The sequence below is a fragment of the Colias croceus genome, chromosome 24, assembly GCF_905220415.1.
Source record: "Colias croceus chromosome 24, ilColCroc2.1".
Lineage (NCBI taxonomy): Eukaryota > Metazoa > Arthropoda > Insecta > Lepidoptera > Pieridae > Colias > Colias croceus.
This window is the reverse complement of record NC_059560.1, coordinates 1,263,211-1,280,254: the sequence shown is the minus strand read 5'-3', so window position 1 is coordinate 1,280,254 and position 17,044 is coordinate 1,263,211. Positions and strand designations below refer to the sequence as shown.

Below are 17,044 nucleotides of genomic sequence, written 5' to 3'. Positions count from 1 at the left end.
TGTAATTAATAGCAGTATATTCTTTAACGTCTGGAATTAGCTACTCTTAGATACTCTTAAACATCAGAAGTTGCTTCATTACCCCTATATATTGCAAACGTATCTACTGTCGTCGTTTAGCTGTGATGTATTATGTATAATTCATTTATCTCTTGGTCAATATAAGGTCTTCAGAAAGATCGGACACTTGCTTGCACTCCACTTTGGTGTCCCTCTTTTAAGTTTTATCTGATTCCCTACGCTTGGTATTCTTAAAGGTTTACCATGTACCATGTACATACATTAGCCATGGTATTAGAATAGTCTACTATACAATATATAAGTATTGTATAAGTATGAAGACCACCTATTGTTTAACGAAGCGACACATTTTGCTATTGTTCTCAACAGTGTTAGTTAATTAGAACTTAGAAGTAGTAGTCTGTAGTAGTGTAATCTATGATAATTTTAATAGCATTAAACATGAAATCATGAAGCTCTTAAGAGGCGAAAAATCAGATAATGCGCAGATTTGAACTGATACTCAATAATGGCATAGATAAACAAAAATATAGAAAAGTTGTTCCTGTTAGATATAATTTTGATTGAACCAATAATCGAGATGAAGGTACTGCAACTAATTGAGCTACTATTAGTAGTCCTATTTCCTAATTTTATAACAACTGTTCTTGTAAGTAACATAAAAAAGACGCTTATGGTATTGCAGTTACTTTATTGACACCGATCTTTATCGTTGTCAATACAGTAATAAGAATACATCAAGGGATAAGTGTACAAAATTTTAAGTAAATCTACCCGTTTAAAGTGGGGCAAAATCTAGTCTAAAGGAGTCGGTTACATACAATCCCCGTCATGCCCGTTCTTCCATCGATCGTCGAGGCGCACAGATTCTAGGCATCGCCATATGGTGGATGTTCCATGTACCCGGACTAAGCGGTCTGATTCCACATTCTTTATCCGAACCGTGACGGACTGGAACACGCTTCCTGAATCTGTGTTCCCCGACGAGTACAATATGGGGGTCTTCAAGCGTAGAGTGAACAGGTACCTTCTAGGGAAGCGCGTTCCATTTTAGACCACATCTCAGCTTAACATCAGGCGAGATTGTGGTCAAGCGCTTCCTTATTCCCAATAAAAAAAAAATACAAACTTACAGGTGAAGCTAATAAAAGCGTGTTAAAAATTAGTAGAGAATTATTCTAAAATCAGGTCTGTCAATGAAATGTTTGCGAATAACTTTCTAAGAGGCTGATAATGACCTAGTTTCGATCAGCGAATTGTTATGAAACGATGAATTAATTATATTAGGTCTGGTTCAAGGAATTTTTATCTATTGCCGACACGCCTCTCTCGCTAAGAACATTTTCCTTATTAAGAGAGGGATTAATTATTCTGCCAATTTGTGTGGTCTTGAAGCGTTGATCAATCATCATCATTCTTATCGATTTTGTTGGTTTTATAAAAAATATAAGAAGATAATCAGATCACCCATCTTCTCATATTACACTCACTTCATCATAGAAGTGAATAATAATTAATACCTTCGAACTTTGGCTAATGTTAGTAGGATCACTACTTACGTAAAAATCCTCATTTTAACCATTCTCTATACCTAAATTAGAACAATTCTTCACTACATAGTATAAAACAAAGTCGCTTTCTCTGTCCGGATTTTGATGCGATTTTTTTTAATAGATAGAGTGATTCAAGAGGAAGGTTTTATTATATAATTTATTAGGTTTTAGACAAAGCTGGCGAAGCCGCGGGCGGTAAGCTAGTAATATAATATTATGGAGATTCCCCTTCTTTTAAATTAGTTACAAATCTATTTTTTTTATATCCTTACATAATATTTACAAATTCTGTATTACTTTCACAATGTTCCTCATAAAAATTTAATTACCCAAGGGAATTTCTTGACAATAGCTTAAAAATTGTATTTAACGAACACTTGGTTTGCTCCCTTAGGATTATCTTGTCACCTGTGTCTTCATCAATAATTTATAAGAGCCTCTCTTTTTAAAGTTCGTTTCATTAAAATTATCATGACCATCAATTTCAGGTCGTTTAATTTCAAAAAAATACAGTTAAAAATGTTATGTTTCTCTTGTTTTATTACATTTGGTTAAAACATTTGAAAGCAAGCAACTTCCCTGTCGAAACCCCTTAAATGCAAAGTATCTTAACAATACATTTTCGTTATATTATTTTCTTGTTTCATCTTTCAAATGTAAATTGTTCTCAAGGGTGTCTTGACAAGGGCTTATAAATTCTAGTTGGAACTTGATTGTAATACTCATTTAACAAGTACTGTTGGGAAATCAGATTAAAAGGCTTCGGTCTTCTCTTTATATTGCGTAAATATTAGGTTATTTTGTAACTATAAATAGATGTGTCAACTTTATTCACGAAATATATACTAGCTGTGCCCCGCGGTTTTACTTGCAATGCTCCGCTCCTTTTGGTCTAGGTGTTATGTATAGCCTTATAGCCTTCCTCGATTAATGAACTACCACCGAAATAATTTTTCAAATCGGACCAGTAGTTCCTGAGATTAGCGCGTTCAAACAAACAAACAATCAATCAAACAAACAAACAACCTCATCAGCTTTAAAATATTAGTAAGTATATATTTATTACATAGAAATGGTCAGTGATAGATATTTGTGTACATTTTACTGATAACACTACCAGATGCCCACACATAACACAATTAAAGTACTTTGGTTTGAGAGGAAATGCAAAAATATGTAAATAAAACGTTATTTTAATATTGTTTCTATAATGTCGTCGAAAACTAAAAAGAGCTTCAGCTTATGTTATTCAGAGTCGCGCATCGTTCTTATTTTATCTTTTCTTCTTATAAGATGCTTATTGTTTTATGATGATCTTCTTTTATAATGTAAAGATCTCTATCTCTTTTGACATTATTTATAAAAGAAATATCACCACAAAAAATACCACTACTTGAGATGCGATCAAATCAGCAAAATGCGACCTTGAAATTCTACTCTCAAGTCTCAACGCACCTAAAGAAATTTTTAATTAAAAAAAATATTCCCTCCTACTATAAGGGCCGATTTTTCAATCCTTGGTTAAAACTTGTTCATCGAATAACGTATGAAACTACCATTTCAAAAATGTTTAATTGTCCGTCTATGACAGTTTACAGGTGACATTTTAAAATGTTCGTGTAATACTTTATTGGACGGATAAATTTTAACCAAGGATTGAAAAATCAGCCCTAACTACTTATTAAATTCTCTATCTAATCTACAGGTAGGCGCCTACTGCTACGCTGAACTCGGCACCATGATTCGTCTCAGCGGCGCTGACTACGCATATATCATGGAGACGTTTGGTCCATTCGCAGCTTTCATCCGGCTTTGGATTGAGTGTATGATCGTGCGACCGTGTTCTCAGGTGTGTATTTAGTTATTTACTGTTTAGTACTAGATTTCCGCCCGCGTTTTCAAATAAAAACCCACATAGTTCCCGTAATTCCCGTTTCTGTGGGATTTCCGGGATACATTAAAGTAGCATATGTATTATTCAAACTCAAACTTAAACATTTATTTATACAATTAGAATTCTTATAGCGGCGCGGCTTCGCCCGTGTTTTCAAAGAAAAACCCCACATAGTTCCTGTGGGATTTCCGGGATATAAAGTAGCATATTATTCAAACTCAAACTCAAACATTTATTTATTCAATTAGACTTCTTTTAGAAGCATTTTCGAATCGTCATTACATATATTTAACATTTACCACCGATTCGGAAAGCAGTACCGGCAAGAACTCCATAGTTGCTCTTTTAAAATCATGTCAATATTACAATTTAATTTTACATAATATTTATATAACTCATATCTAACTTCATAATATGCCATAGAAAAATTATTCTAGCTCTTCAGCTACCTACATACCAAATTTCATTGTAATCGGTTCAGAGTATTTTCGGTAAAATAGTAATAAGCATCCATCCTCACAAACTTTCGCATTTCGATTTTCGTTAATGCTCCGTTCCTATGAGTCTTAGCGTGATGAGATATCCCTAAAGCCTTCCTCGATAAACGTACTATCTAACAGTGACATAATTTTTGAAATCGGACCCGTGGTTCCTGAGATTAGCGCGATCACGCAAACTCTTCAGCTTTATAATATTAGTGGAATGGAAATGGAAACAATCACCGACCTCATACATGACATAAAAACATAACTAAATTGTACAGCTCATGAATAGTTACTGCATCTAAGTAAGAATTCGTTCGACTGTAAGGGATTAGCGTAGGTGTGACGTCAGACAGTAAATAGGTCAATGGTTTGATGGGTAACTATTATCGATGCTAAGCTATAGCTTAGACTTTAGAGAATAGGATTTATTTCAAAGAAATTTGGTGTGTAGGTAGCTAGCTGTAGGTAGCTGAAGACCCAGAATAAGTCATAGGCTACTTTTTATTCCGGAAATCCCACAGAAACCGGAGCTATACGGGTTTTTCTTTGAAAATGCGGGTGAATCTAAAATTAATATTAGAGATAATCCAGCTAAAAAGGATCTTTTCCTTGGCCATTATCTACTTTCAGGATTAAAGAATTATTCAATGTTTAGACGCTTAGAACTCTGTTGATGAAAAATATTTTCAATTTATATTACCTAAGTACCTACCTGCTAGACTTCCGCCACAGTTGACAAATACATACTTCCGACCGCGGCTTCGCCCGCGTTTTCAAAGAAAAACCCGCATAGTTCCTGTTCCTGTAGGATTTTCGGGATAAAAAGTAGCCTATTTCTTATTTTGGGGTCTTCAGCTAGCTACATTCCAAATTTCTTTTTAATCGGTCCAGTAGTATTTCGTGGAAGAGTAACAAACATCCATCCTCACTATTATTCGGATTATATTTGTGGTTTGCACGACTTTTGCAAAATATGTCTGTAAGTAGTTAACTTTTTAGGTTACGCAGTAACTATTTAGTAATCTGCGGTTAGTTATCTTTTACCTAGAATAGGTCGGTCGAAATTCGACTTTCTGTCTAACAATAATTCTGACCTGCGTTTCACTGCACTGCACAATGCAGAATACGTCTGAATGTTATGCAAAAATAACGATGTTTGCATCATCTCAATAGATAGAGAGATTGGTGTGTTTGACTGTTACCATTTGTCTCAAAATTTAAGCGATCGTTCAACATTGTTCGCGATTAGGATGAAACATAATAATTAAATCCAGGATAGAAATAAAAGATGATATCTCTAATGCATTTATTGACATCGTAGTCACCAGCAGAATTTATCTCCTACATAAATGCAGGAACTGCCTTCAATATCAGCCTAATTGAATCCGGGAGTCGAAGTTGGATTTGCTTTATTGAACTGCAAATTGGTTCCTTTGTATTGAAATAAATGGACTCCAGGCGTTTTATTGGTGTTGAGATATCTGATCTTTAATGATTGAGTTCGACTTATGTTTGCATGTGATTTTGTTGGCAAGGATTGATTCTAGCTTATGTTTCATTAAAGACTAGCTGCTCCCCGCGGTTTTACCCCCATGGCTCCACTCCTGTTGGTCGTAGCGTGATGATATATAGCCTATAGCCTTCCTCGATAAATGGGCTATCTAACACCGAAAGAATTCAAATCGGACCAGTAGTTCCTGAGATTAGCGCGTTCAAACAAACAAACTCTTCAGCTTTATAATATTAGTACTATAGATGTGGGTTAAGAAAAAAAATAGTTAGGGGTTTTAGGGTTAGGTTTGAAATTGATATAGGTCAATATCTACTATAATATTATTACAAAGTACGCGGGACAGGATTTCTTGTTATTGTCGTAGTTATACAGTAATTCTGTGTAATCCGATGAAGCCCGATAAAAACGAATTAATAACTGGCACCTTTTCTCAAATCAACTACTTACTAACAAAATTGTATATTAGGTATTAATAAGTGAGATTTCGAATAAATGGCTTATTTATTATTTATTTATTATTATTTCTCAAATCAATCATTTTTATGGGCACTATAGAAATATAACATTGACAAACCTTTTACAATATTAATAAAACTTTCCCAATCGTAATATTAAAAGCATTTAAGATTGATTATAGTCGTGATAAAAATAAAACGGGTGATTTATTGAAACTCATAATCCATTCATAAATCGATATCCAAATCAATGAATACCTTCTGAACTTACAGAAATAGGCATCTAATCAGTCCCATTGTAGGGCAGAAACCTTCCAAAGGCCAAGGCTTAGTTTCCATTTGTCCTTCAAAGGAAAAACGTAATTATCGTTACGATAACAGTCCATTAACAAAATTGGTTATCGATAATCGTTTTAATTCAAGTAAGAGGAAATTTAAGCTTTGATGTTTTAACTTTTGAGTCGTCAATATTTCCTGAGATAATATTGGTTATCATTAAACAGTGTGGAAAGTTTGCATTGGCTCTCTAAGAAAAGTACTTGGAATATTGGTGTTAGCAAATTTTGCTGAATGGAAACATTTCTGCTTATATTTTTAAAAATGACAGATTATTAATTAGGCATTTAAAGATTTTCGAATATTCACTTCCATACCCGGGAATCGAAGTAGTTAAAAATCCAAAAAATAAAATAAATACTCGCTACATCATTCTACAAATAGATACAAACAATCTTGAAGATAATATTTCTCGTAATAATAGTTCGTCTAGAAGTAAAAATATGCTGGATTCGAACATTTCTATTATATCATCGAAGACATGTAAACATCAGGACACAATTTAAACACTGTTTCAATAACTTGTTCAAAATTTATTCCTTAATTATTTAGTCAGTCAAGTTATCAATTAATTTTGTAACGCATTTACAGGCAATAGTAGCGCTGACTTTCAGTGTGTATGTACTGAAGCCGATATTCCCGGAATGCGACCCGCCACAAGAGGCCACGAGGCTGCTCGCTGCTTGCTGTATATGTAAGTTATTTAGCTATTGGTTATATTATCTGCTACTAAAAACCGGCAGTAATGTAAATAAATTCCCGTGATATCCCTCTCTTTCCTTTTTGAGGACAGCAACACATCCTCTTCCCAGTGGAGTGGATGCTTATGGGTGGCGTCTGCTCGTTTGATATCCTAATGCATAAAAAAAATACTAGCTGTGCCCAGAGGTTTCACGGTCTTGGCGTGATGATATAATATAGCCTATAGCCTTTCTCGATAAATGGGCTATCTAACACCGAAAGAATTTTTCAAATCGGACCAGTAGTTCCTGAGATCAGCGCGTTCAAACAAACAAACACACTCTTCCGCTTTATAATATTAGTATAGATTTGACTGAATGACTAGCGCGCTCATTGAATGACGACGATTAACCAAACCAACTGACTAAATGACGTTTAGTCAAGACGTTGAACGCATTCAACAACTTGACGAGTTGTCATTAAATGAAATGTCCTAATTCAATGAAGGCGCTAATCATTCAATCAAATGACAAATTCAACCAGATGACTGCGGCATATAAATGCTTGGATATTTCTCTTATTTAAGAGTTGCAAGGCGCTAATGATGATATTATCTGGCCACCGATTGACAGCCTTGGAATTCCTTTTAAACATTTTTCCTAGATTTTTGTAGCATTCCGTACGTAAAAACATTTTTGTATTAACACTAAAAATAGCCTTAATTGGCTTAAAATTTGCATACCTTCTTGAATATATATTTATAAATTGAATGCCATAAAACCAAAAATATAAATACCTTCTTGAATGCTTAAGAATTTGACTTGCTCAGTAATTACTAATCAGAGCATTCTTAGAAATATTTAATGCCTAGACTAGAAATTCCGCTTGTGATAAGAATACCATGTGTTCATGAGTTTATTATAAACAACCATCTTTTTAACCGACTTAAAAAAGGAGGAGGTTATCAATTCGGCCGGTATGTTTTTTTTTATGTATGTACACCGATTACTCCGAGGTTTCTGAACCGATTTACGTGATTCTTTTTTTGTTCGATGCGGGATGGTGTCGAATTGGTCCCACAAAAATTTTATTCGGATAGGCCCAGTAGTTTTTATTTTATTAGCATTTTTGTCTGTATTTGTAAATGTTGCAAGTGCAAGTTTTAAGTCGGTTGTTTTTAACGCAGTTATGTCTTGTTTGTCCATCTGTTCCATCTAACCTATTGACGTACAAATCATACAATAAACAACATACAGTCGCCTATTTGAACGTCCTCAAAAAAAGGTCTGAATGTTGTTATAAAAATATTCATTGAAATTAGCACGATACTAACTTTTTGGCAAAAACGTTCAAAATCTATGTATCGCTCACACGAAAACTCTACCATCTCAATACACGCGCAGAGTTTTGCTTGGGAATTGAGCGCGATTGTGTCTTTTGTTTTATTATACGTCGATTATAATTAAGTTTTTTTTTTATATGTAATACCTTAGATTACAAAATAAAGTGTAATACTTATTTGATAATATTTTTATTATCGATATTAATCACTATATGGCAAAATACATAGTTTGCTTCACGACTTGCTTCACAAAGTCTGTCAACTGTCTGTCTGTCCCTATGTAGGTATGCTTAGATCTTTAAACTACTAAACGGCTTGTTATGCGGTTTTTAAATAGATATAGTGTTTCTTTTATCTTTCTGTATGTTCTAACCCTCAAAACGATTACAGTACTTCTAACGTTCGTCAACTGCTGGTCAGTACGAGCGGCGACGCGCGTACAAGACTGGTTCACTTACGCTAAACTCCTGGCTTTGTTCATCATTATTGCCGCGGGGATATATCAACTTTGTTTGGGTATGTAACAGAATTATTAAGTGTATTATATTATATTTTTAATAAGATATTTATCTATACGATAGTTATTTTTTGTAATTGTGAAAAAAAAATTCAGAAATTCACAATTATCTTTAAGTTTACACATTGTCTTAACAATAAGCTAATAAAGCTCAAGTAGGTACATAATTCACAATTGTTGTGATAAATTATTTTGGAGAATAACTAATAGGATGAAACTCACTCATGAACTTTGAAATAAATAAATAAATAAATAAACGTTTATTGTCAACATAACACAAATACACCAGAGCATGAGATTTTACACAATATAAACACACACACACATATACACGAAATATTGTTTCTACTTGTTTTTGAAAAAACTTTTCGCAACGTTTTTCATGAATGCTGTGCTAGGTCATTGATGTTATTTAGGTAGGTAGCCTTTCTTGATGAATGATTTGTCCAACAAAAAATATTTCAATTTAAACTGTAGGTACGTAAGTACCTACTTGACTGTTCAAATTGAAATATAAGCGTGGTCAACCTAACAAAAATTCGGTTTTATACATATTATTTGGATAGTTTGTAATGCAAAAATTAAAAAATAAACAATAACAAGTACACACAAAAACAAACACAACAAACAACAAAAAACGCAAGTTGTCGACCCCTATATATAGGTACATTATACTCTTTGTTGTCGACTGTGACAAGTACCTACGAATGCCACTCGGAACACTTCTAACTCATAAATTTTGTATTAAAATTTCCCTGCCAAAAAGTGCTCATCGCATCTTTTGAATTTTCCCTTCAAAAACATATCTTTCACATTATTTAAAATTCTTCTATAATAATAACTACATAGAATACAAAGACACCGCAAGGGTCGGAAGGCGTCGGCGACGGAGATCTTATTAGATGATTGCTTTTATCCGCTCCTGTTACATTATTTAATTTGCTAAATGCATACAATGTTAGTTTCGATAGCCATGTCAAAGTCAAACTTATGAAGAAACATTATTTTTAAGTAGATTTTAGGTCATAGGTATTGTTTATTAGGTAGTATGTTTCACATAATATCGTGATATTGTTTATTAAAAGTCGCGCACATATCACGATGATATTTTCTTAGCAATATTTTCATGTTTATCCATGCTATATTATAATATTTGAGTTTTATCACGATTCCTACAGTACAACGTTAAGTTTATCTATAGACTATAACTACTTGCGATTTCCGGTTTCACCCGCGTGGCTCCGCTCCTGTTGGTCTTAGCGTGATGATATATATAGCCTTCCTCGATAAATGGGCTATCTAACACCGAATAGATACGGGAAGGTCGTAACACAAATTTCAATCACTGGGTATAACTCCTCGACTTGTTGATTCAATTTTGTTGCTAAACAAAATGTTTACCATGAGGCTTAGAGCCGGCAGCTTTTCTTCAGAGAAAAGCCGACAAAAAGCCAGGGCAAAAAGGTTTCTCAATTGAAAACAGATAAAATATAGGTAATTTATTCTTGTTTGATTTTCGCCACTGCTATAAGAAAATCTACCAAAGATACAATTTATCCAATATTCTTCTCTTTTCATTAAATACACTTTATGTTTAAAACATAGTGTCAAAAATACTTATAAAAAAGCTCAAAATGACTTAAAACCTCGCTTCCAGGACACACGGAAAACTTCTCGTTCGAAGGAACTACAGACGATGTGACGTCCATCGCTTTGTCCTTCTACTCCGGTCTTTTCGCGTATAACGGATGGTAAGTTTTATTTTTATATTGCACTAGCTGTGCTCCGCGATTTTACCCGCAGTGCTCTGCTCCTGTTGGTCTTAGCGTAATGATATATAGCCGATAGCCTTCCTTGATAAATGGGCTATCTATAACTAAAGAATTTCAAATTTTAAATCGGACCAGTAGTTCCCGAGATTAGCGCCTTCAAACAAACAAACAAACAAACTCTTCAGCTTTATAATATTAAGTATAGATTAGGTAATAGGTACAATAACATTGATTTTTCTATGATGTTCTAGGTCTCGTGTAAAGAATAACTTATCCTAACCTATTCAGTTTTCACGAAGAGAGAGTTTCTAGAAAAAAAAATTTCAATGTAAAAAATTCAAATAAAACAACCTTGTATGAATACACCTTTGTGTTAAACTTTATTTTTGTTAATATCCGCCTTCCTATCTATCAAAAAAAAAACAGAAAAAATATCTCTATTTAAACACCCTCTATAAGTAAACAAATATAAGTATAAAAAATCGCTCCAATCAAATAAAAACCCTTATTTAAAACGTGATTTAAAGCCGTTAATATTATCTTTCCAGGAACTACCTAAACTTCATAATCGAAGAACTAAAGGACCCAGTTCGCAATTTGCCCCGCGCCATCGCTATTTCTTGTACATTAGTTACAATAGTGTATACTTTCACTAATGTGGCGTTTTATACTACACTGTCGCCGACTGAGGTAAGAAATATTTTTTTTTAAATAATAACTAATTAACTGACTATTTCCATTTACATAATTTGTCGAAAAAAATATTATGGTAGTTAAAAAGAGAGCACACGTGTCAGAAGTGAAACTTCTTTGGCAAGATACAAATGTAACAAAATCATCGCCTTACTCCATGATGTGACGGTATTGCCATGACGCGATGTTAAAATTTTACACTCAATGCGCCAAAAACAGTTTCACTTCAAAAATTAATTGAACTTTTGGAACTTTTGGAATTTTTTTCACGAGCATACAGCAAAAAATAATTTAATTTCAATTTTAACAATGTTCCGGACTGCGGACAAGGTTGCAAAATGAGATTTATTGTCGTCCCAATGTACCATTCACTTGACCGAAGTTTGAAAACTTTTGGAATTATTGTGAATTGATTGTTTTGACTGACTGCAGTATTAAATTATTATTACAGTAAGGTAAAACGTAGCTTTTTTCGGAAATTTTAAGGCCATTTGTTATGTCAAGAAACTAATAATTTTTTAACTGCTTTACGCGGTTTTCTAGCAACCACAATGTAAAATTAATGTTAAAAATAACCAGTGCAGATTTTAACAAAGGCTAGGGATGTGATACAGTATTTTGCCATATCGATATTATTCTGTTTCCAAAATGAAAGTAGTTAGGCTTAGAAAAAAACATTCTAAAAACTATATTAGTTATGACATAAATTTGTTCATGTAAACATAAAAAAATTTCATACAGAAATATCATAAAGATAATTAAGAAAAGACGTTAGAGATTTAAACAGGGTTATTGGTATGGAATATCGAGAAGTAGTTAAAATGAAAAACTGTGATAGTACATATTATAAGCTTTTTATTTCGTTACTTTTACAAATATTTCATACAATTTAACTTAACACTTAACACTTTATATATATATTATGTATAATACAAAACAAAATATAATAATTATACAGGTATTAAACTCAGCGGCAGTAGCAGTGACATTCGCTGAACGACTGTTCGGTTGGTTTGCACTCGCGATACCAATGTTCGTGGCTGCGTCCACTTTTGGCGCTGTTAATGGAGTGCTGCTTACGTCTTCCAGGTGAGTTATTTAAATTATAAACTCATTATCATTAATGTAATCATCATCATCATCATCATTATACATATAGATATTATGATACTTATACTGTCAGTTTAAACAAAGATCAGTCTCGAACGTGCAGGCTGTTGAGGTGACGTAGCGCACCGAGCAACGCGAATTACTTGCAACTTGAAATTTATCCCATTTTTTTGATGTCTGGTAATAGCTGTTTGCCAGACAACAAAATTATATTCACAACAGTTAATGTTATACAAACTGGTTACCTACGGCTAGCACTTGGCAATAAACCATATTTTTGTGTTTCAACTTAATTTTGTTATTGTATTGTTAGACGTAACTTTTGATTTAATATTTTTGTGTATGAATAGTTGTTAATATAGTTGTCACTATTTCCTATCTGAACATGCTTAGCGTTTGACCCAACTACCCTAACTTTGTTAATAGTCGTTGACTTGCTAGTTGCTGCGATTTGTTATCAACTGTTTACATCAATTAGGCAGTTGTGTAGAATCGCAGTACATTCTTATTACATTGAAACTAATATTTAACCCGGCCTCCTGTGTAATTTCTAAAAGTATTATGAGAAAATAACCCTTTCTTTAGCCAGTTATCTATTCTGTAAGGTTATTTTACGCGGGCTTGTTATTAAGTATATAGAAAATAACCCTTTCTTTAGCCAGTTGTTCATTCTGTTAGGTTATTCTACGCGGGCTTGTTATTGTAGAGAAAATAACCCTTTCTTTAGCCAGTTGTTCATTCTGGTAGATTATTCTACGCGGGCGCTGCGCAAGGCCAAATGCCGGGCATGCTCACGATGGTGTCGTCCCGCGCCACGCCCGCGCCCGCCGTGCTCGCCGTCGCGCTGCTCTCGCTGCTCTACCTCACCGTGTCCGATATACAGGCGCTCATCAACTACGTGGGCTTCGCGACTTGGGTGAGTGGCTGGTGGGGAAATATAGGTCATTCTACATTGATGCGGTGTAAATAGCAGAAAGTTAGAAAAAAAATGTGTGCGTGTACGTAAAGTGTACACACGTAAGAAGTGAAACTTCTTTATGGCCTTATTTTTTAAAAAATAATTTACTATATGCAACTTTACAGAAAAACGTCGAAGCACGCGTGGTAGGGATAAGAAAAAGATGGCGCGTAACGGAAAAATGTTACACTAAATTTTTTCCCAACCCCGATAAAGAAGTTTCACTTCAAAAACAGATAATTTTCCACTAGCACGGGGTAAAAGATAAGAAAACAAGTTATTCCACACTAATAGGCAATAAATTCCAAAAAATGATGGAGTGAATAGTGAGAGAAAACAAAAATATAGTAAAACGGGTTAGGTGTATTCTACGCCTTTTTTAAATGTGTGTTCGAAGAAGGATTTTTATCATTTTGTTTGCTTATTCAAGTTTGATATTCCAGCTAAGTATCGGAGCAGCTGTATTATGCCTACCAGTGCTACGCTACACTCAACCAAATTTGGAGCGGCCCATCAAAGTGAATTTGTTCTTCCCAGGTAAACTTTCTTCTATAAAAAGATATTTTTTATCATTGTACTCCAAAAAGCATTATTTCATAAAAAAATAAACATATTCTTTATTATAGTTGGTCATAGATAAAATCTATTTTTTTCAAAATTGCAGTTCTAAGCATCATAACTCATGTTTAAAATATACACAATATTAAACATTTTTTTTAATAACGTGTTCATTCTTCGTTTTAATTTTTCAGAATTATCTCACGTTCTTCCTTCAAAACAGCAGTTGTTCATAGTTTGTCACGTTTTTCTACACGCTTTCCACGTTCTAGTTTCATTCTTTCAATGCGTGATAATTTGGGTTGTTTTCAAAATTAAAATGCATAATGTTTTTATTATTGTGGCTAAATCTATCTATATTTCTCCATCATTTTATTTGAAAATACAAAACGTTAATAGGTACATAAAATGTTACACACAATTCCACACGACGTGCGCACGGCACAGAAAAAAAATCACCCGTTCCTTTTCCAAACATGGAAATGCGCGTTATAATTAACAAAAAAGAGTGTGTGTACCTACTTATGTACACGCGTTAGAAGATAAACTTCTTTGGCTTATGGAAAAAATACTAGATTATACAACTTGAACTAACTTCATGCTGTTAAATTTAGGTGTCGGTGTGCGCGCGCATCGTAAAAATTCACTCTCATCACTTTTCTCCATCGCGCCAAAAGAAGTATAACCTAAAAAAATCTGTGTAATAATTAAATAAAAAAATAACACCTTCCATTTTCGAACATTCCAGTATTATACATAATATGCACAATACTGGTGGTAGCCGTACCCGCGGTCGCGTCTCCCGCTGAGACCGGCGTCGGTTGTCTGATGATACTCACCGCTGTACCCGTGTACTTGCTGTTGTTGGAGCCACGCACGAGGCTCAATGGACTGGGGTATCTCACTGGTATGTATTCAATATGGTATATAGTATGGTAATATGGTAGGAATAAATACAAACCAGTGAGATATCACTGGTATGTATTTATTTCCTAGCGGTCCGCCCCGACTTCCCCCGTTCTACATGTTTACGTTTACTCTCCATAAGAACCTCATACTTCAAGGAATATTGTAAAAAAGAATTAATGAAATCGGTTCAGACGTTCTCGAGTTTTGCAAGCAACGCATTTGGCGATTTATTTTTATTGTATAGATTGATTAGCTGTGCCCCGCGGTTTTACCCGCATTGCTCCGCTATATTGACCCGACTTGTTAGTAATATTCGTGTAAGATTTGAAGTAAATCCTTCGGACAAACATGGGATTGACATTAGATAGACCACGTGATCTAACGCGACGTATGTCAATCCCATACATTTTTGCGATTTCTAACTTCGTTATCGTTTTGTAATTGTTACTTTGTCTAAGGCCCCAGTTTCGACATTCCTATAAATATTATTACGGTTTAGCTAACGTGTTGGAATGTCACCTTGTTTACATAATATTAGTTAGTACATTTAAAAAAATATTTTATTCGTTACAGAGGCCGCCACTTGCTTAATGCAAAAATTGACTCTCTCAGTACGACCAAAGATGAAGGTAACGTATAATTAAAACCAAATGAAATAAAATGAATATTTTTATTTTATAATAATTGTTTAATTTATATTTTCTCTTTCAGTAAACGACCAAAGCTGACATATCCGGACATTGCACACATCTCAATATTTACGTTTTCTGAACAAAAAATATTTAAATAAGACTTATCGAATATCGATAGATCTGTGTACATCACTAGTTGAGCTTTGTAAGGGCGGTTCTACATTAAATACATCTGAGTTACTAGTTGAAAATAATGTACAATGGCGGTTCTTTTAAATTTGACAGTGTTGCTAGCAAAAAAATATTTTAATTTAATAGTGTGGTACTGGCATTATTTAAAAATGTGCATTTATATTTTAAATCCCTGAGCATTTTTGTAAATAATATATTTTGACGCATGCTAGAAATATTTTCAAAATGTAAATACATCATGCATATGAATAAAAGAAACTGTTTTATACATAAATCGCTCAAATAAGGGAACAAAAGAACATCGTAGTCGAACAAAGTCATTAAATTTTTACTGGAAATGTAATTATTAAAAATGAAATAATCGATTTTGCATTTAAATTTAAAAATTTAATGTCAAATGTACCACCAACAGAACAGTATCTCCATCTATGCTACAGTAAGGCTACAGTAAATAAGCTAAACGAAATATTTTTATAATTTGATAAATAAATAGGTTTAATTTTTCCCACGGATGTTTCATAAATAAACAAAATGTCTTGCCAGTATCGATAAATCAATAGGAATACAAGAAAGTTATGTGGATTTAGTTTTTGTATGAATACAAATGGATGAAGTGTGTCTTGTATAGATTTAAAGTGTTAAATGTTATGAATGTTACAATGTGTACTTTTTAATTTTCCAAAAATACGGATATTTATAGAAAAATATGAAATTTTGTCCAATAAAAAAAATACCACCGAAAGAGAATGCATTAAAACATATTTTAGAAAATTTTTGTAATAGTGCTTTGCGGATTTATGGCGTGCTGTGAATAGCAAGAATAATAATTATAAAGCGCCCATTCACGGTACTTCCCTCATTTATCGCCCAAAATAAATTAAAAATATTTCCTTTAAAAATAATAATTATAGGGCGTGCCCATTTTTACTATAAATAATCAAATTATGGATCTAATATTTTTTTAAACCATGTTTAGTTTATAAGCTTTTTTGTGTGATTTAGAAGTGTATTCTGTGTATGTAGGTACGTCGAAGCCGAAAACTATTTCTAAAGGACAATACTTGAATAAGCAGTAGCTTTTATATATTCATAAAATATTTACCAGGAAACAATTTTTGGTAGTAACATTAGATTTTTTTGTGTTAAGATGATGATTTTCAGTGACTTTTTATATAATTTACAAATATGGCTGTGTTTATTTTAACATTCCCAAATATTCTCATTGAGATCTTATTTTTACGGTTATTAATTTTATTCGAATGCTATTTTATAATATTTTTGTAACAAAGAAAATATGAACAGTTCATTAATTATACTATAAACTGTTTATGTTGTTATTTGTATATTTTGTACATAAAACTTTTCATACGAGACATTCCAATTTTTAGCTATATATAGGTTTTTTTTTTATAGCGGGTGCTTT

The 17,044-nt window shown here is 33.3% G+C and overlaps 1 protein-coding gene across 1 annotated transcript in view; it reads left to right on the top strand.

Annotated features, from left to right (window-relative positions):
• The window catches only part of LOC123702901 (large neutral amino acids transporter small subunit 1), a 32,505-nt gene extending 16,947 nt beyond the window's left edge, over window positions 1–15,558 (top strand). The window contains exons 3-13 of the mRNA XM_045650750.1: window positions 3,280–3,423; window positions 6,849–6,951; window positions 8,671–8,796; window positions 10,455–10,548; window positions 11,118–11,259; window positions 12,221–12,351; window positions 13,120–13,288; window positions 13,774–13,867; window positions 14,637–14,795; window positions 15,371–15,426; window positions 15,509–15,558. Coding sequence (XP_045506706.1) covers window positions 3,280–3,423; window positions 6,849–6,951; window positions 8,671–8,796; window positions 10,455–10,548; window positions 11,118–11,259; window positions 12,221–12,351; window positions 13,120–13,288; window positions 13,774–13,867; window positions 14,637–14,795; window positions 15,371–15,426; window positions 15,509–15,511 — 1,221 coding nt within the window. The 3' untranslated portion in view covers window positions 15,512–15,558. The remainder of the gene's footprint in view (window positions 1–3,279; window positions 3,424–6,848; window positions 6,952–8,670; window positions 8,797–10,454; window positions 10,549–11,117; window positions 11,260–12,220; window positions 12,352–13,119; window positions 13,289–13,773; window positions 13,868–14,636; window positions 14,796–15,370; window positions 15,427–15,508) is intronic.
• Window positions 15,559–17,044: the final 1,486 nt, after the last annotated feature.